General features: G+C 43.0%; 1 protein-coding gene and 1 long non-coding RNA gene across 3 annotated transcripts in view; one reads left to right on the top strand and one right to left on the bottom strand.

Moving 5' to 3' along the window:
- On the top strand, positions 1-16,047 carry LOC123589197. Its single transcript, XR_006708210.1, has 4 exons — positions 1-138; positions 3,926-4,068; positions 9,749-9,830; positions 15,800-16,047. It is a non-coding gene; the product is annotated as an uncharacterized LOC123589197 (long non-coding RNA).
- The window catches only part of TMEM225B (transmembrane protein 225B), a 29,998-nt gene continuing 19,975 nt past the window's right edge, over positions 10,757-20,779 (bottom strand). The window contains exons 4-8 of one of the 2 annotated variants that reach the window (XM_045460933.1): positions 19,345-19,555; positions 17,689-17,905; positions 17,117-17,259; positions 16,724-16,861; positions 10,757-11,113 (exon numbers count right to left, since the gene is read on the bottom strand). In XM_045460933.1, the coding sequence (XP_045316889.1) occupies positions 10,941-11,113; positions 16,724-16,861; positions 17,117-17,259; positions 17,689-17,905; positions 19,345-19,555 (882 nt within the window). In that variant the 3' untranslated portion in view covers positions 10,757-10,940. The remainder of the gene's footprint in view (positions 11,114-16,723; positions 16,862-17,116; positions 17,260-17,688; positions 17,906-19,344; positions 19,556-20,779) is intronic. The other variant, XM_045460934.1, reaches the window with a different exon arrangement.

Genomic DNA, 20,779 nt, shown 5'->3' with positions numbered 1-20,779 from the left:
TCGGAGGTCCGTGCGTCTCGGTGGTTGCTGGTCCACTGGGGCTGTGCCTGAACGCGCGCCGGGACTGACTCGTCCTTAGGAGGCTCGCAGCCGTCAGGCCTTTAGGAGCCTCCGTGCCATTGCACCTGCTTTTTCTCGGTGAGGAGGACCCTCCAGACATACTACCGGACACGAAGCCTCCCTCAAGGGGCTTTGTAGTCCCGTCGGTCACCACGTGCATATTCGCGTACTTTGTCGCAGGGGCAGAGGGAGACGGAGGGAAGCAGTGAATATTATAGGTTCGCAGAAGAGGGGCCTCGACCCGAGTAGTTGGGAGGAGGGAGTTGGCCAGAGGAGCCGGCACCTCAGCTCAGTTTTGAAGGATGGACCAAAAAGTGAGGAGAGTGTCCCCAGCAGAGGGAGCACGACGAGCCCAGCGAGTGTGGAGGGATTGCCGGCATTCCCACACCATCTTAGCCACTAGTGCAGGTGGTTAAACCAGGTGTTTCGGAGAACAATTTAAAGGCAACGGGAAGCCGTGTAAAGGTTTAAAGGCGGGAAGGGACAGATTTTAGAAAGATGCTGCTGAGAACCCTTGGAGAAAGACTGAGCAAGAAAGGAGGGAAGTGGAAAATGAGAGGACTGACTGTTGGGTAAAACGAGGCTGAGTAAGGCAGTCCAGGAAAAAGAGGATGATGCAGACCTGGGGCAGTTGGTGACTAGAGCTTGCAAGGAGTGATTAGATAGGAAACTTATTGGGGAAGTAAAGTTGCCAAGGTTTGAGGATTGATTGGATATGGAGGACGAGAGAGAAGATGGAATAATTTAGTAAATTATAAAGACCATATATATGGATAAGAATGGACATTTAGGGACACCTGGGTGGCTCAGTTGTTTGAGCGCCAGCTCTTGATTTTGACTCAGGTCATGATCTCACGGTTTGTGAGATCAAGCCCCAGTCCCACATGGGGCTCTGCACTGACAGTGTGGAGCCTGCTTGGGGTTCTCTCTCTCTCTCTCTCTCTCTCTCTCTCTCTCTCTATCTATCTATCTCTCAAAATAAATAAATAAACTTAAAAAAAATAATGGACATTTAAAAAGCAGACAACAGGCTGGTCATCTGGAAAGAGATAATATTGGGTCCACACCTTATACCACATCCAGGGCCAAGTCCAACTGAGCTCACAAGATCTCAGGTTCTTTTATACTACAAATTACATTTTCAGTCCACCTCGGAAATAGTTTCAGATAGCCTCCATCCACTAACATGCACTCACTTCTGAGAGATAGGAGACAACCTCGTCACTCAGGGCCAAATGAAACTGGCTGATTGGCTCAATATGTCTGGGAAAATTGAGCTATTCCTAGTGATATCAAAAACATTTCTTCAGCTTGCCATGGAGAAGATACAGGGAAGAGAGCATTCTGGTAGAGGCAGGAGGAGATTGGATAAGATCACAGGTTTCCAGGGCAACTGTGGAGAGGAGAAAGGGGCTCCTGCTAATTGGGAAGAAAAGAAACATGGGTGATGGTCTAGGTTGGGGCTTAGCAAACTTTTTCTATGAAAGACCAGAAAGTGACTACCCTAGGCTTTACTGGACACATTTTCACATATTCTTCATCTTTACAATCCTGTAAAAATATCAAAATTATGTTTAGCTGACAGCCAGTGCTAGATTTGACACAAAGCCTGTAGTTTGCTGACCCCTGAAGTAGATGGTTTTAAAATTACTCTAGAGAGGTGTCTAAGGAGTTCATTCTTGGCCTCTTTCCTTAGTGATATTACCTGCTAGAATGCAAGGGACAATGATCTATTGTGAGGAATGATGTAAGAAAAAATTGTAAGGTGAATGGAAAGATTGTCAAATAACACTGCACACCCAAGTGAAGGTAAAAACAAAACAAGTGACAGAATCAATCCACACAATTGTTTGCGCCATCTGGAGCAAATTTGCTTAAAACAAACAGGTGGATTAATGTAATGTTGGGATTTGTCATATGAGAGGATGGGGGTTCTGATGGGAGATGTTTACGTTGAGTGACCATGAGTACAAGCTGAGCAGAAAGGAGGGATGGAAACCAACAAGAACAACAAGGAGAAACTGAAGACTCAGAGGCAAGGATGAGGCCATGAGCCAGGTTTCAGGAACTTTTCCAGAGATGTTATAGCCAAACTAAGCATAAAATGCATTTCCTTTTTGTGTTCCATAAATAGAACCATGCTATATTCTGTTCTGCACTTTGCTTTTATTCACTAAATAACTTATCTTTCCTTATCTACATATATTGATCTACTCAGCTCTTTTTACCAGCTGCATAGTGTTTCATTGCATGGATTTGCCATGACTTCTGAAGACTCTTGGTGGCCATTTAGGTTTTTTCCAGCATTAGGTTTGACCAGAAATCTAGAATGAACATTGTTATATGTCATTCCTCTTTCACTTTTTGCAAATGAATCTTAGGATGAATTTCCATACATGAAATTGCCGAGTCTAAAAGTTATATGCATGTGGAATTTTGTTGGCTGTTGCCAAATGAATTACCCTACATTACAGACTGCGCCTATTTCCATTCCCAATGATGATGGGGAATAAGGTTCGTTTCCCCACAATCTCATCAACAATGGATGTTATCAAACCTTTCCATCTTTGCCAATCTGATAAGGGAAATAAATGGTGCCCCAATTTTTATTTTCACTTCTTAATTACAAGGGAAGTCAATCATTATTTCTACCTACATTAGTTACTTGTATTTCTTTTCCTGCGAACTGGCTATTTTTATCCTTCCCTCTATTTTTGTTAGGTTATTTATCTCTTTCTTATTGATGTATGTGGTTCTTGCACATTAAGAAACCTAGCCCTGGGGCGCCTGGGTGGCTCAGTCGGTTGGGCGTCCGACTTCAGCTCGGGTCACGATCTCACAGTTCGTGAGTTTGAGCCCCGCGTCAGGCTCTGGGCTGATGGCTCAGAGCCTGGAGCCTGCTTCTGATTCTGTGTCTCCCTCTCTCTCTGCCCCTCCCCCATTCATGCTCTGTCTCTCTCTGTCTCAAAAATAAATAAACATTAAAAAAAAATTTAAGGGGCGCCTGGGTGGCGCAGTCGGTTAAGCGTCCGACTTCAGCCAGGTCACGATCTCACGGTCCGTGAGTTCGAGCCCCGCGTCAGGCTCTGGGCTGATGGCTCATAATGGCTCAGAGCCTGGAGCCTGTTTCCGATTCTGTGTCTCCCTCTCTCTCTCTCTCTCTGACCCTCCCCCGTTCATGCTCTGTCTCTCTCTGTCCCAAAAATAAATAAACGTTGAAAAAAAAAAATTAAAAAAAAAAAATTAAAAAAAAAAAAGAAAGAAACCTAGCCCTTTTTCAAATGTCTTGCAAATATTGTCCCAGTTTTCTTATTTAAAAAAATTTTTTTTAAGTTTATTTATATATTCTGAGAGAAAGCACGCATGCACGTGTGTGTGAGCATGGGAGGAGCAGAGGCAGGGAGAGAGAATCCCAAGCAGGCTCTGTACTGACAATGCAGAGAGCCCCAGGCTTAGCTCAAACTCAGGAACCTTGAGATCATTACCTGAGCCGAGATCAAGAGCCATATGCTTAATAGACTGAGCCATCCAGGCACCCCTCCTATTTCTCTTTCTTAATGAACTTCATGCATTGCAAAAGATTATATGTTTTATATTTCAAATTCTTTCATCCTGTTTTTAAAATCTGCTTTTTGCCTTCCATACTCCAAATGGCTGGGAAGTTTTCCTCAACACCATTTATTGAAGGATCTGTCTTTTCCTATATAAAGTTGTCTCTATGTTCACACACCTATTCTGTAATCTATCTGTATCCTGTGTCAGGACCTGCCAAATTGTTTTCATAACTGCAGTTTTATACTTATCTTTTATATTTGGAAGAGCTTTTATCTACATCACTGGCCCTTCTTTTCCATGATCTAAACAGAAGATTTTTGAAGAAAAATTAAGAACATTAGTCTGAAAACTACAAAGGAAACCAACCTCATGTTCCTGGCTGAGAGATCAGAATATAACCAAGGGATTGCTAGGGAAATGGCATTGTCAAACAGAAGACCGATTTCAGGGATGGTGAGTAAATATGATGGCATTTTTTCTTTCTTTCTTTCTTTCTTTCAAATTTTTATTTAAATTCTAGTGAGCTAATGCGTAGTGTAATATTGGTTTCAGGCATCGAATTTAGTGATTCATCACTTACATACGATAACCAGTGCTCATCATAACAAGTGAAGGCAGTTTTTCCTAGCAATGAACATGGTACTGAATGAATTGAGAGCATTGTGAGAGCCTGAGAGAAAAGAAGGGGAAAGAGAAGAAGGAAGGGAGAAAGAGAGAGGGGCATAGGCAGAGAAGAAGGAAATTATCTGACAAAAGACCAAAGAAATGAGGGTATGAAGTGAACTACAGAAATGGTGGGGCAGGGTGTGTGTGTGGGGGGGGGGGGTGGGGGGGGGGGGTCATTACCACAGAAAGGAAACAGAAGAGGCAGTAGAATTTACTTAAAAATCAAACATTTAGGGGTACCTGCGTGGCTCAATCAGTTAAGTGTCCAGCTTCCGCTCAGGTCATGATTTCATGGTTCGTAAGTTTGAACCCCATATTGGGCTCTGCACTGACAGTGCTGAGCTTCCTTGGGATTCTCTCTCTGCCCCTGTTCTGAGAGTGCTCTAAATAAATAAATAAACTTTAAGATAAACTTGAAAAAAATTTTTAATATAAATACATAAATAAATAAATAAATAAATAAATAAATAAAACACTTAAAAATCTGTACTGGATGCCTGGGTGGTTCAGTCAGTCAAGCCTCTGACTTCAGCTCAGGTCATGATTGACGTGGGAAACAAAGGCAAAAGGAAATGGCAGATAAAATTAAATTTCCTTATAACCTGCAGCCCATTACAAATACTTGAGGCTGGCAGAGTAAAATGTTTCTCCAGGAACTCCCTACTATCTTGATGCTAATGCTTTGCTAGAGGGAAAAACAACCTTAGCTTGACAATACCTGGGCCACAGTGTCCTGGGAGTCTTCTTTAGCATATGAAAATCTCATTGGAAACTTCCGCTGGACTTTACCTCCCCCAACACCATAATATATAACCAGTCTCTCCTCATGGTCCCAGGGCAGCTCTTCTACCCACCGGTCCTGTCGTGTGCTTTAATAAAATCACCTTTTTTGCACTAAAGACGTCTCAAGAATTCTTCCTTGGCCATCGGCTCTGGACCCCACAAACTCCACCAACACCCCGTAAAACCTCATCAATGATCTCAGGGTCCCTTCAGTTGGAGCCCCACATGGGGCTCACCACTGTCAGCGCAGAGCCTGCTTTGGATCCTCTGTCCCCCTCGCTGCCCCTCCCCCTCTCATTCTCTCTCTCTCTCTCTCTCTCTCTCTCTCTCTCTCTCTTTCTCTCTCAGAAATGAACATTTAAAAAATAAAAAAATAAAAACCTGTACCGAATGAACATCAGAGGACCTGGGGTGTCAGGCCTGGCATTGGAGTAAATACTTCATCTCTCCAGTTCTTTAATTAAAAAAAAAAAAAAAAATGGGTAGAATTAAATCTGGCCTATATTTAGCAAGACAAAATGGCCGATGTGAGAGATGTTTTGCATTAACTATAGAAATGAAGGTTAAGGGGTTCAAAGTGCTGGTTTGGACAGTTTGGGATATTTTACTTATATTACCCCACTTATCCTTTAAGACTTAATATGAATTTTTGAATAGGTAAAACGTTTACATGATTTGAGAGTCAAAATCATATAAGTTACACAGAATTATTGCTCCTACCTCTGCCCACTCCTCCCAGCCCATTCGCTAATCTACCCCCATCTCTAAAGATTTATTAGTTTGTTTGCAAATACTAATATTGGTATATTTTTCCCTATCGTCTCCCCTTTTCTTACACAAAAGGAACTACATTAGATGCCTTGTTTCTTATCATGTAATATGTCCTAGAAAATGTTCCATGTCTATACATAGACATCCTCATTTTTTAAAAAAAATTTTTTTTTTCAACGTTTATTTATTTTTGGGACAGAGAGAGACAGAGCATGAACAGGGGAGGGGCAGAGAGAGAGGGAGACACAGAATCGGAAACAGGCTCCAGGCTCTGAGCCATCAGCCCAGAGCCCGACGCGGGGCTCGAACTCACGGACCGCAAGATCGTGACCTGGCTGAAGTCGGACGCTTAACCGACTGCGCCACCCAAGCGCCCCGACAACATCATTTTTTTAAAGCTAGTGTGGATGTAACAGAATTTAACATGTCCCCTACTAATGGACATTTGAGTTGCTCATTCGATGTGACAAATGCAGCAATTAATAACCCTGGACCAATGTCAGTTTTAAGTGTGTGTACAGGTATTATCTGTTAGATAAATCATGAAATTGAGATTGTTAAAGCACTAATTGATGAGGAGAACAAAGGCAAGAGAAAGTAGCCAAAATTAAATTTCCTTACAGCTTGAAGCTCAGATAAGATACCAGAGACACGCAGAACGTGACCTTCCTCAAGGAACTCATGGCTGCCTTAATGTTTATGTCTTATTAAAGACTAACAGTAAGCAACCGGGGTGCCTGAGTGGCTCAGTTGGTTAAGCGTCTGACTTTGGCTCAGGTCATGATCTCACCGTTCATGAATTCCAGCCCCGCCATTGGGTTCTGGGCTGACAGCTCACAGCTTGGAGCCTGCTTCAGATTCTGTGTCTCCCTCTGTCTGCCCCTCCGCTGCTTGCACTCTCTCACATTGTCTCAAAAATAAATAAACGTTAAAAAAAATTTTTTTAAGGACTAAGAGTAACCATATCTTTCTTTCATGTTTATTTATTTACTTACTTAGAGACAGAGAGAGAGAGAGAGAGAGCACTTGTGCATGAGAGCAGGTGGGGGGCAGGGGGAGGAGGGGCAGAGAGAGAATCCCAAACAGGCTCCACACTGAGTGTTGCAGGGCTCAGTCCCACAACCTTGAGATCACAACCTGAACCCCTATCAAGAGACAGATGTTCAACCAACTGAGCCATCCAACTGCCCCAAGAATAACCTTATCTTAACAGCAGCTAGCCCCTCAAGGTCCCAAAAGCCTTGCTTCCAAATTCCTTAGAGAGTTAAACTGTCCCTAACCCCCACTAATTAAAAAGTATATAATCAGCCACTCCTCACAATCTCAGTACGGCTCTTTCTGCCCCTGGGTCCTGTCTCTGTGCTATAATAAAATAATTTGCACCAAAAAGTTTTAAGAATTCTTTCCTGGCCGTTCGCTCTCAAACCCAAACTTCAAATCACATCAGTAATGCTTCCATAGCTTTGCAGACATTGCAAGATTCCCCTCAGCAGGGATCATGCCATTTTTGTCATTCCACCCACATCATGTGACAGTGCCCACTATCCCCACAGCATAGCCAAAACAATGTGTTGTCTCAAAAATTTGACTTTTGCAAATCTCATAGGGAGAAATGGCATCTCGGTAGAGTTTTCTGTGTTTTTTTAAAATTCTGTGCTTTTTCTCCTTCTAATTTCTTTAACTTATTAATAATAGCTATTTTAAAGTTTGTGTCCACTAACTCCAATGTTTGGATAATCATGGCATCTGCTTCTATTGGTTATTGGTTATTTTTTTCTCTGATTCACATTTTTGCACATCTTGTATCGTATGCCAGTGTTTGTGGATAAAGGAAGTAAAAACTCTCCAGGTCTTCCATGATGGGGCCGCACTTTGTTCCAGAAAAACTGTGTATTTCAATAAAAAACAAAACAACAAAGCACAGCCCCATCATGGAAGGAATTGATCATTTTGTATCAGTTGTCCCAGGTAACTGTTACTACTTTTCTTTTTTTTAATTTTTTTTCAACGTTTATTTATTTTTGGGACAGAGAGAGACAGAGCATGAACGGGGGAGGGGCAGAGAGAGAGGGAGACACAGAATCGGAAACAGGCTCCAGGCTCTGAGCCATCAGCCCAGAGCCCGACGCGGGGCTCGAACTCACGGACTGCGAGATCGTGACCTGGCTGAAGTCGGACGCTTAACCGACTGCGCCACCCAGGCGCCCCCTGTTACTACTTTTCAATAGAAAGGAAATCTACTTCAGAAACATTTTCTTGAATTTTCATTTTAAATATGTTTTGTCCCTTTATTTCAGTTTTTCCTCAGGGACTCCAATTTTACATATCTTGGATCTCCTTTATCTGTCTTTCATTGCTTCCACATTCTCGCTAAACCTTTTCATTTCTTTATTTCATTTTCTTCACTGTTACTACCCTTATGCTTTACGCCTCTTACTGTTCTAGTATCTCCTCTCTCTGGTGCTTCTTCTAAGTTAGTCTTCCTTCCCTTTTCCAGTTCTTTCTTGAATTCTCTCCATTCTCCTCTCATATTCCCCTGTTATCTGTCTCTCACCTTCTGTTCTCAGAATGTTCTTCTCTGAGTTCCTATAATTCTGATTCCCCCTAGCTGCAATTGTTTCATTAAATGTTTAAATTTAGCTTGGAATATTGTGTTATAATTTTCCTCTACTTTGTGGCAACACTTCTGGTGAGTTTTCTTCATATCCAGACTTTTACTTCTCTGCTTTAAAAAAAATTTTTTAATGTTTATTTATTTTTGAGAGAGAGAGAGGAGGAGGGGGGCAGAGAGAAAGGGAGACACAGAATCCAAAGCAGGATCCAGGCTCTGAGCTGTCAGCACAGAGCCCGACACAGGGCTCAAACCCACTAACTGTGAGATCACAGTTGAAGTCGGATGCTTATCCAACTGAGCCACCCAGGTGCCCCTTCTTTGTGCCTTTTTTTTTTTTTTTAAATAATAATACCTTTGTATTGATGTTGCTGTTTCACTCTTTTATTTGAATGAGTTTGATTTTCCTGGGCCAGCTATTTGCAGGAGTATCCTGTGGAAGGGGAGTCAGAGAAGCAGAGTGTTCCCCACTTCTCGGTGTGAGGACTCTTCCACTGCTACATGGAAGGATGCTTTCTTTAATATATGGTTCCCTATGTAGCCAAGATTCCTCGGATTCTTACATCCTAACTTGGTTCAGAGGGATCATACTACACTCTCTTTCCTTCCTTCCATTCTCTAACACTACCAAGAGACACTGTCATCCACCTTCCCAGGTGGTCTCTCTTTTTAAAAAGCAGTGCTTCCTGGGCTGCCTCAGTCAGTTAAGCCTCTGACTTCAGCTCAGATCATGATCTCACGGTTTGTGAGTTTGAGCCACGCATCAGGCTCTGTGCTGACAGCTCAGAGCCTGGAGACTGCTTCAGATTCTGTGTCTACCCCTGTCTCTGCCCCTCCCCTGCTCACTCTCTGTGTCTCGCAGTCTCTCAATAATAAATAAACGTTAAAAATAAATAAATAAATAAATAAATAAATAAATAGTGGTGCTTCCTTAAAAATTTCCTTTGATAGACTCCCAGGCACTTTCTGTGCCTTCTCTGCCCACCCCCCACACGTGCCCCACCCTGTTGCTTCCCTATCCTATTCATAGCCATTTCCTCTCAAGGTGGGTCCTTCTCAGAAATCTGAAGGTTCATATTTGCTAGTGGCTTTTTTAGCTTGCCACCACTAGGGCCTCTGTGTATTCTCTGACCCACTCCCCCTTGCTCACCATGCTGGTCTCCCAGTTGTAGCCTCCCATACTGGTTCTGCTGGCTTAGTGCTTTGGGCTGCAGTTACATATTTTAGAGTTTGTAAGTTTTCTCTGTTCCTAGTTTCACTGATAATTATAGTTCCTGTATGGGTTTTTGGGTTGTTTTCTAGGAGGAAAAGTGGGCAGACTAGAACTAGGCTGTCACCATATCCCTGCAAGAAACTCTCAAGATACCTTTTGGAGAGAAATGTGGTAAGAAACTAAAAGCAATCTAAAACATTAAGTGGCTATTTTTCTGGTGTGTATGTCTTGGCTCCTCTGCTGGGGTGTGAGCCTCTGGAGAACAGGAACTAGCCCCTGTGGTGCATGGCACAAGGTCCACCTTTAATGGCCACTGGCTAACAGTCACAGCAAAGCCCACTTGACTCTAGTCTTGCCCACCACATGCCCCTCCAGATACATGGCTCCCCATACTTGTTTCTGAAGTTGCACTGCTTAAGTTGCAAGAGCTTTTCCCATATCTGTGTTCTTTAGAGAGCAAAGTGGGAAGGCATTGCTGACTGGTATTGTTCAGATGAAAAGTGGGTATGAAGCCAGCAGAGGACTTGGATCACTGTTCTATCCCCTTCATTGTCCTAAGGCATTTGTACTTACCAGCTACACCAGGGAGCTAAGAGCTCCCCATTCTGTAAGCACCAGGAGGACCGTGAAGGGGACACGTTAGAGATGCCCTCAGGAGGTCTCCGGCTCTAGTGAGAGGAGGCAACACCCATACATTGGTTGGCTAACTTGCCTGTGCTTCCTCCAGAGCACAGACCCATTAGGCTCAGACTTCCAGATCTGGGAGCTCAATCCTGAGAAGCGTTCACCCTTTAACCACTCCCAACCCTTCCCTCTAACACAGACTTAGGAAGTTTCCTGCACTGAGTCCCATCTTTGTCTGGGGACATCACTTTTTTCTTATTAATGTCACTAACTCAAACACCTTCTGTTGTTTTTGCTTTTGTTGTTTTGTTTTTGTTTTACAAAAGCTGACTTCACTTGACCATTTTGTAATATTCCTTCCTCCCTTCCTGTCCTCTAAGTTGGTATGGATTAAAAGACAGTAGTCCTTTTATTGAAAACACTTGCCTCCCCACCCCCCACCCCCCAAAAAAAAACCACTCAGGAAACTCAGAAAAATTCAAAAAAATTTTTTAACGAATTGCAAATACAAGCAAGACAGAATCACTGTGAGTGTGGGGAAGTGGAACATAGATCTGACACTCAGGAAGCTCACCAAAAGCAGCGGAAACTGGCTGCCGCTTACGCCTCCACACACGCACTCACACAGCTGCCGATGGCGGAGGACGCTCTCCTGGACTAGATAATTGTTTCTTCCTTCAGCAGTGTCTCCTTTTGTATTGAGCTCAGGTCCCCTCCCAGACGCTCCATATTCTCCAGGTGTATGGCCCCTTGGGTCTCCTGGATGCTCTGGGAATTGGGCAACAAACGGCAGCGAAGGCAGGCTGCTTCTTGAAAGAGGCAGATGGCACCTGGGTGACAGCGGAAGTTCAGGTCAGAGTTGAGTCGAGCTCTCCGTGCCCTAGAGGTCAGGCACTCCCTCCTTTAATGTGTGACCCCTTCCGGTCTGCACCCACCTTCCCTAGTTCTCCCCTCCGAGGTAGAGAATTACAGAGATAGATGGGAAAACAGGACCCATCACAAGACAAGGCATACAAATAGATGGATAAACTCACAGAACCACGGCCAGTGTTGGAAGGCATCTTAGCAACTGTCTAACTATTAATAGGCAAGAAAAAGAGGTTTAAGACATAAAACCCAGGCTTTTTGATGCAACTCAAGACCCTCAGTAAAGTAAAATGGAAGAAGAGAATTGATGTCATAAAACAAATAGAGGTATCTTGAGTGAACAGTAAATGCTGTATTAAGGTTAAGACTCAGATAAAGGACAACTTCTATTTTCAGCAATATAGCAGACTACATACCCTCCCACTAAAAACGACAAAAATTATAAATAAGATTTTTCTTCAAAAACTAATTTGTAAATATATCAGCAAACTGGCATCAGAGTAAGGCATTCTTAGAAACAAAACCCTAGTGAAAACAGGAACCTAGAGAGTTAAGCAAGCACACAATTAGCCTTCACCTTGGAGACATACACTCAACTTCAGTGACCCTGAGTTTCCATTCTGCGGGCCTTTTGGGATACAGAAAATGAGAGGAAAAGCCCAGGGCCTACTCAAGATGAATCTAACAAGGGTCTACAAAGCTAGAACTTTGAAGTTACCAAGATTGACTAAGAACTCATAAACAGAGGCTAGCTGTTATACGGATCTGCAACTACACAAATACCTATGTGATTCTAGGCTAGTTGTGCATATAAGCACCAAGCAGAAACAAATGCAGATCCTTTTTTGAGAAAATACTTTATATACAGGCTTCAAAGGATTTCCACCAAAAAATATTTTTTTTCAAGGAAAATAATTCACAGTCAAAAATCACAACTGTACCAAGAAATAAGATGCCATAAGCAAAAGCCAGCAAAAGCCTGCAAAAGCAGCAGCCAACAGACAGACTTGTATTTCTGTTGTTAAACTTATAAGACACAGAATGTAAAGTATGTTTAACATGTATAATAAAAATATATTTATAGAATAGATTAAAAATATAAGTAGAGAAAAGAGTATAAAAAATAACAAGAATTAAGGAAAAATATAACTTCTGGTTATAAAAACAGATTGACTAAAATAATTAATGGGTAAGTTAAATAGCAGATCAGACACAGCTAAAAAGTGAATGGATTAAATTGAAGATACATCTATATAAGTTATTCAGAATACAGCCCAGAAAGACAAAGAGATAGAAGGGGGGGGGGGGAAGCAAAGAAATGGAAAGCAAGAGAGAGAGACACACACGCAGGATACAGTAACAAAGTCTAACATACGTCTTCCTGGAAAAGAGGGAAAGAATATAGAAAGAAGATAAAAATATTTGAGAAATTCTGAAAGACATTACTCCTCAGACTCAGTTCACACCACAAATCATAACACAAATATCTACACTCTGCAAAATGCCCAAGAGAGCTTTACAGAAAACAAAGAGTGCCTCAAAAAGAATGATATAGGGGTGCCTGGGTGGCTCAGTCAGTTGAGCCTCTGACTTCGGCTCAGGTCATGATCTCACAGTTCATGAGTTCGAGCCCCACGCTCTGTGCTAACGGAGTGGGGCCTGGAGCCCGCTTCAAATTCTGTGTCTTCCTCTCTCTCTGCCCCTCCCCAGCTTGTGCTCTGTCTGTCTCTCTCTCTCTCAAAAATAAACAAACATTAAATTTTTTTTTAAATGATATACTGTTTAAATGTTTATTTTTGACAGAGAGAGAGCACGCGAGAGAGTGGGGGAAGGGCAGAGAGAGAGGGAGACACAGGATCCGAGCATACTCTGCACTGACAGCAGACAGCCTGATGCGGGGCTCGAACTCACGAACCTCGAGATCAAGACCTGAGCCAAAGTCTGACACTCAACCGACTGAGCCACCCAAGTGTCCCAAAAGAATGATATTTTTACAGAGTCAGCTTAACAACAACAATGGAAGTAGTAAAGTAATAACAGAATATCTTGAATGCTGTGAGAATACTGTCAACTTAAAAATGTAAGTACAGCAGGCCGCCTGGGTGGCTCAGTCGGTTAAGCATCTTGATTTGGGCTCAGGTCATGATTTCGCAGTTCGTGAGTTTGAGAGTGGGATATTCTCTCTCTCTCTCTCAAAATAAATAAATAAACTTAAAAAAATACTATCTAAAAAATGTAAGTATGGCAAAATTAATCTTAGTAAACAAAAATTAAAGGAAGATAATTTCATACAAACAAAATATGAGAGAAAGTGTATCTCTAACTGAACCTCACTAAAACACATTATAAAGGATGTATTTCAGGCAGAAGGACAGAGGGTCCTTAGACAGAAGGTCTGAGGTTTGATGAGCATCTAAACTGATAAATATGTGGGTAAATTTAAACAAATAAATATTAAATGCATAAAGTAACAATACTGTCAAATATATAGAACTAAAAAGAAAACAGAAGAAACTAAAACATTGTGCAAAATAGCATATAAATTAGGAGGGAAGTACCTTGTATTACTTATGAAGAAAATAAATGTGTTGATGAACTTCCAACTTTGTTAAGTAAACGTATTAAAATGTCAAGAGTAACTACTACAAGAATACAAATAGATTCCATAACTTCCAAACTAAAGAGGGGGAGGATATAATGAGAAATGTATAGATAAAAGTCAATCAATTAGAAGCAAGGCAAGAGAGGTGGGACTGGGGAGCAGAAAAAATTGAAAGCACGAGGTAAGGTGGTAGAAAAAATACAAATATGGGGCACCTGGGTGGCTCAGTCAATCAGGTATCCAACTCTTGATATTGGCTGAGGTCATAATCTCACAGTTCTTGAGATCGAGCCCCACGTTGGGATCTGCACTGGCAGTGTGGAGCCTGCTTGGGATTCTCTGTCTTCCTCTCTCTCTGCCCCTCTCCCACTCTCACTCTCTCTCTCTCAAAATAAATAAAATAAACTTCAAAAAAAAGGATCAAATGTATCAGTAGTCACAATAAATGTCAGTCAATAATAAATGCTCCAGTTAAAAGACAAAGAGTGTAGGGGGAGCCTAGGTGACTCCATGGATTAAGTGCCCGACTTTGGCTCAGGTCATCATCTCACAGTTCGTGAGACTGAGCCCTGAGTCAGGCTCTGTACTGAGAGCTCAGAGCCTGGAGCCTGCTTCGGCTTCTGTGTCTCCCCTTCTCTCTGCCCCTCCCCTGCTTGTATTCTCATTCTCATTCTCTCTCTCTCTCTCTCTCTCTCTCTCTCTCTCTCTCTCTCAAAAATAAATAAACATTTAAAAAAACAAAGATTGTAAGTCTAGATGAAAAAATACAATCATAAGCTATGTGTTACATATAAGTAAAAGATCAAAAAGATATATAACAGGCAAATACTAACCTAAAGAATGTAGAAATAGCTAGAGTAATATCAGATAAAACAGACTTTAACAAAAGGGATTTCTAGAAATAAAAAAGATCATGGCATAATGATTAAATAAAAGTTCAATTCACTAGTAAAACAGAACAATTCTAAATCAAGATTTGAACAATATAATAAACAAGCTTGATCTAATGTTTATAAATGAAAAGTTGTATTCAACATAAAACATGAAAGTGGACCTCAAACTAGACTATAAAACATGTCTCAATAAATCTGAACACATTAGGATTATACAGACCATGATCTCTCATCAAATTGAAATTAAGTTAAAATCATTAACACAAGATACAGTAAAAAATTATATGCTTAGAAATTTAAAAGTATATTTTAAAATACTTCATGGATCCAAAATATCATAAGGGGAACTGGAAAATGTTTGAAATAGAACAATAACATAAAATATTACATATGAAAATGGGAGATTCAAATAAAGCAATTCTTACAGGGAAATTGGAGCTTTAATTGTCTACTTAGAAAAGAAGAAGTAAGCCATGAGTTTAGATCGTGATTTAAGAAGCTGGAAACAGAATAGCAGAATAAATGCAAAAAAGAAGTAGGGAAGGAAGTTCAAAATAAGAAGTAAAAATTAATTCAATAGAAAACAAACATAAAATATGAAGGTTCAAGAAAGCTTAAACCTGGTTCTTTGAAAAGACTAAAAATACGGTAAACCTCTGACAAAATTGGCAATGAAAAAAGAGAAAATTAGGTATGAAAAAAGAAGCACATCACTACAGGTGCATCACAAAATAAAGAGTTAAAAAAGAAAACATTTTGAATAAACTTATGCCAATAAATTTCAAATTTTAAACAAAATGTATAAGCTTATAGACATATATAAATTACTGAAACTAACTCAAAAGGAAATAAAACACCTAAATAGTCCTATAGTCATTTAAGAAACTGAATCGTGAGCTTAAAATTCTCCCACAGAGAAATACCATATTCCTTCTACAGGCAAGCTTAGTTATACAGTTAAATACTTAAGATGGTAAAAATGAATGAACCTTAAGAGTTCCTCATATTACCATGGAGGTTACAATGTTGATCAAACATAACAAGTTCCAGAAAAATAAATATAGTATGATTACACAAAGTTTTAAAACATGTAAGACTAAGTAATATATTAAGGATATATATGTGTGTAGTAATATGATTATCATAAATTGCAGAATAATTGGTTCCCAAGGGGAGAGAGGAGGACAAGATCAGGAAGAGCCACATCACATGGTTGAGGGGGCAGGGCTTCAAAGATTCTTAATACTCTAACATATTTCATTAATGCAGACAAGCCAATTTTCTTCACTTAACATCTCTGAAATAAGGATGTGCCTTACAAGTTATACCACCTTAGAATTATTCCTAGCATCCTTTTTTCTCTTTCAGTGGTAAATAAAATAAAGGTGTAACTTACAAACAATGGATTCCATGAAAATATGGCTAGTTCTTAAACTATATGGTGGAAATGGGTGCACAGTTTATTTTTAATTACCTCTTATATATTATAAATGTTTTTATATATTCAGTGTATAATAAAATCAAGTTAACACAGATTATGTCATGGGTCAGATTAATATAGTAGGAAGAAGATTAGGAAAAAGGAAAAAATTAAATAGGATTGAGACTTAGACGGTGATGGTATATAAAATAAGAGAGTAAAGCGAGACTGAGGTGAGTAAGATTGTAGATTCCGAGATAGAGATAGAGATAGGCATAGAAACCCTTAGGAGCCAGGACAGAGTAAGACAGAATATGAGATCTGGAGGTTGGTTCCAAAGTCAAAGAGGAGGAAGATGGGATATAGGGCTGAGGCTCTAGAGCAGTGCTGTTGAGTAGAACTTTCTGCAACGATGGAAATATCTGCATCTGCACCATTCAATATGGCAGCCACTAGACACATAATAATGTGGTTACTGAACATCTGAAATGTGGCTAGCATGACCGAGAAACTGAATTTCTATTTATTTCATTTTAAGTAATGAAATGGCCACAAGTAGCTACTGACCACAGTTTTGGACAGTGTTGCTCTAGAGTGTCCATGGCTTCTGAATCCAGACAGAGGGCAGGGAGAAGGGCACCAGCCCCAGGACACTCACCAGCCACTATGAACAGAAGGATGGCAAAGCCCAGAACGTAGTAAGGCCACTGCACCGAGAACTTGGGGGGGCTGGGCTTCATCCTCAGATTCTGGATCTCCAGGGCATGCAGCAACAAGGCCAGGAAGGCACTGGCCCCTGCAGGGTCATAGGGAAGCACTCTTGATCTCCTCACATGGTTCCCACCTTTGCTCTTAATCAAACAGAGTCACATGGCTTACAGCCTGTATGGTTCCTACATGGAGGCTCCTTTCTCCAGCCCACACCTGTGCCCTCTCAGAGTCAATAACCTCTACCCCACATGCCTGTCTTGCCCTCCTTCCCAACACATTTCAAAGCCCATGTGCCTCACCTCCCAGAGGCCCCATAACCAGAAATCCCTTTCCCGGGTACCCTCTGTGCCTGTGCCATTGGCTGACTCCAGACGGGGCCCTCTGGGTGTGATGCTTTGGGTGCAATTCAACCTGATTTTCCCACTGTGAGCGTTCCACCTCCTCCATGTGATGGGAGCCTCCCAGGGTAGGGCCTTGGCCAGCCTTTTAAAGTCAAAAGGTTCCAAAGGGCAGAGATGGTGTCTTCCATCCATTCATCCAACAAACACTTATATTTCACTCACATATTTCACTTGTGTATTATCATTCTGTGTCAGATTCTATGAAAGTCACTGGGATAGAGATTATGGTAAAAAGACCCCCAGACAAATGACCCCAAGCCAACATAGTGAGGGTGGAGCTAGCTGGAAGTACAGGGTGCTGTGCAACCTCAGAGAGAGGGACTGTGATCCGGGGGGGGGGTGGGGGGGGTGGGAAGCCTGCCTCAGAGAAGGCCACAGGTGAGAGGGTCCCTAAAAATTCTCTCTCCTGACACCACAGAGACCAACCATCTCCCTGCCTTTGGGCCCCTCCCCAGCCCCTTCCCAAGGCTGAGGCCTGCCTGACAACAAGGCTTGCCTGCCTGTTCCACACCTGTGAGGAAGCTGATGAAGGCTGACACCAAATTGTGCTTCCGGGTCCTCGGAAACAGCTGAGATGCAAAGGACACCAGGATGAAGGTGGTGAGGAAAGACAGGACAACCGCGGACAGCAGGAAAACGCGGCCGAGAATGATGTACACTGTGGGGGAGGGGAGGCTGGGCTGCAGCTGGACACCTGACCCGTGACAAGGGACAGAGCCCCGCAGAGCCTGCAAAGAGAAGACCCCCCACCAGCTTACCACCCTCAGTCCCACAGCATGGCCTGGGACCCCAGCTCTGACCCCTCCACTTTGCCCCCAACAATGAATGCTCTGGTTCCAACATTTTGTTCCCCATGACATGGAAGTGTATGGGGAAAAAAAATTAGATGGACAGTCATTTTAGTAAGCAACATAAATGATACAAGTTGCATGTGGAAATGTGAGGAACTCCATCAATACTGGTCACACTGAAATAAGTGGCTGGTGGAAAATCAGAACCTGTGAGGTTGAGATGTTCTGAACTCTGTGGGGAATGCTTATTTAATTATCCCAGTTAACACAAGTCATGAAATAGATCCAAAATAGCAGAGCAAGGGACTTGATGACAGGGTGATTTATTCCCCTATTATTGGCATGATTCAGACCCATGTTAAAATGAGGTTTTTAGGGTTTCTTTGGGGGGGGGGTGGTGCAAAAAAAGATGATTTTATTAAAGCACGGGGACGGGACCCATGGGCAGAAAGAGCTGCCGTTAATATGAGTTTTTATAGCCTTCTAAGCACGCAGAGATGGACAGCTGGGGGTGGGACAAAAAGACAAACGTATCACTAAACTCCTAAGACAAAGGTATCGCTAAACTTCTAGAATCTACTCTTGGGCTAAACCAATAGTTTTCAACTGGAGGCAGGTTTGCACCTCCTCACCCCGGGGATATTTGGCAATGCTAAGGGGTAAGTTGGTTGTCACAACTGAGGGTAGGGGGTACTACTGGCATCAAGTGGGCCGTAGAGGGCAGGGGTGCTACTAACTGTCCTGCAAACAACAGGAGAGCCCCGCAACAAAGATTTTCCAGCCAAAGTGTCAGTAGTACCGAGGCTGAGCAACTCCAGGTCAAGGAGCTCACACAGTGTGGCCCATCTTCCCCCAAAGAGGCTTCTCCTCTTCTGTTATCAGGAGAGAACCCCTATATCCCCCAGGTTCACCTCCTTTCCAAGACAGACATCCCCCTGACCCTCTCAAGCCCCTTATAAAAACACAGCCTCAAGTGCATCCACAGTCCACTGAGCTCATATTTCTGTGCATTCCCTTCGAAATGTCCTCAGGCCTGAGCACATTCTCTGTAGAGCAGCCACCCACAGTCGGACGGGCGTTTGGAAGTGAGGCTGAAATCCAGCCTCACAGAGTAGGGCAGGACCCCCGCCCCTCCATCCTAGATGGAGCCAGCCCTACCCCGCAAATAAACTTTGTTGCTGACACATTTGCTCCTGACCCTGGTGGTCAACCTGATATTATCAACCTTCTCCTGGCCACTACTTTCCTCTAACCCCAAAAGTAGAGACTCAGAAAATGCCCTTAGGGGCTTATTAAATTCTGTCCTCTCTGTCACCCAAACTGCCCACACTGGCCCCATCTCCCTCTGCCCCATCCCCACCTCCATCCCTCCTTACCTGATAAGGGTCGAGGCTTCCAGCATTTGATATGGAAACAGTTCTCAAACAGGCCACTGAAAAACACTTCGTGGGACTCCTCGTTTACAAGCCGCACCCAGAAGGGAAAGATGGAGACCAGCAGTATAAGCAGGTAGCCCAGGGAGGTCAAGGCTGGGGCTATGGCCCACGTGAACCCCTTCATGTCCTTGTCCTCCAAAGTCAGCATCACCTGTTCAAGGGAAAAGTGAAGGCTTCTCAAGTGGAACACAGGGAAGGAGATGATACCTGCACAAACGGTAGCACATATGTGAGGCTCGGGAAATGTTGATTTCCTTGCCTGGATAAACTTTACAGCCTCACAGACTTCTTCAGCAGACCTAAAAAAATGCATAAAACATTTTTTTTGCCGCTAAGTCACTGGGTGATCTTGGGTAAGCAGGGTCCCTTCTCTGAGCCCTAATTTCCACCTCAATAAAATGAGGACGTTGGAATGGGCCACCCCCAAACCCTTCCAACCCTAAAGTTCTCACTGCTCAGTTCTGTTAACTACCACCCACCTACAAAGACCCTCTCCACTAAGCTTGGCAGGCAGCTAACAGTTAAGAGCTTTGGGGATTTCAGAATGATGATGAGAGAGATAATAAGGCTGGGGTCTGAGGTGCAAAGCCCTCAGTGTGAGGGGTTGCTCTCTCCAGTCCTCATCCTGTGTGAACATCCATGCTCAGGCCCAACACCTGGAGAGGCTCCAGTGCAGACCCCCCAAACTGCAGCCAGGGCAAGGAGAGTCTCTAAGGCTGTGGGACCTGCTGATCACCACAAACAGGACCAGACTAATGGCGGAGGGTGGAGTGCGGGTGCCCTCCTGCACCTCCTAGCCAAACACGCTGTGTATAACCAGGTACACAGAGTGTTCTTCGAGTGCTGGCAGAGTGGTTTGGAAACATCCCAATGTGCTTTCACCTCCTTCCTGTCACTGCTTTTTCTTGTTCCCACCTGAACAACTTCATCCTTCCCTCTCTCCAAAGCTCCCCTTTAGACACTCCCTCCACCCTCCAGGCCTCACTGATGAGTCACTTGAACTTCAGGGCCCCAGTCTCCTTTGCTCTCAAATGATGGAGTCGGTTGGCCCGGAGAGCAGTCCTAGCTCTAAAACTGTCCGGTATAAGTCATGGCTACATCTTGACCCCCCTGCTCTGGGTGGGACGGAGGACACTGGACATTGTCTTTCGATGGTCTGTGTCCTGCCTACACCCCCCACCCCCACCCCGCGCAACCTCAATTTGTCTAAAACCGCCCTTCGTGTTTTCCCCATTTCAGCCATTCTCCATCACCACATGCTGGCGTGGAGCGCGTGCCGGCCTCTCCCTCTCTCCATGTCCCCATCTCATCCGCCTTCCTTGTCCTCCCAGGCTTCCTCTCTGAAAGTCCCCACACCCACATTGTTCCTGCCCCA

This window comes from Leopardus geoffroyi, chromosome E3, assembly GCF_018350155.1.
Source record: "Leopardus geoffroyi isolate Oge1 chromosome E3, O.geoffroyi_Oge1_pat1.0, whole genome shotgun sequence".
In the NCBI taxonomy this organism is placed as follows: Eukaryota; Metazoa; Chordata; class Mammalia; order Carnivora; family Felidae; genus Leopardus; species Leopardus geoffroyi.
The sequence above is the reverse complement of the archived record's forward strand: the minus strand, read 5'-3'. Positions and strand labels throughout refer to the sequence as shown.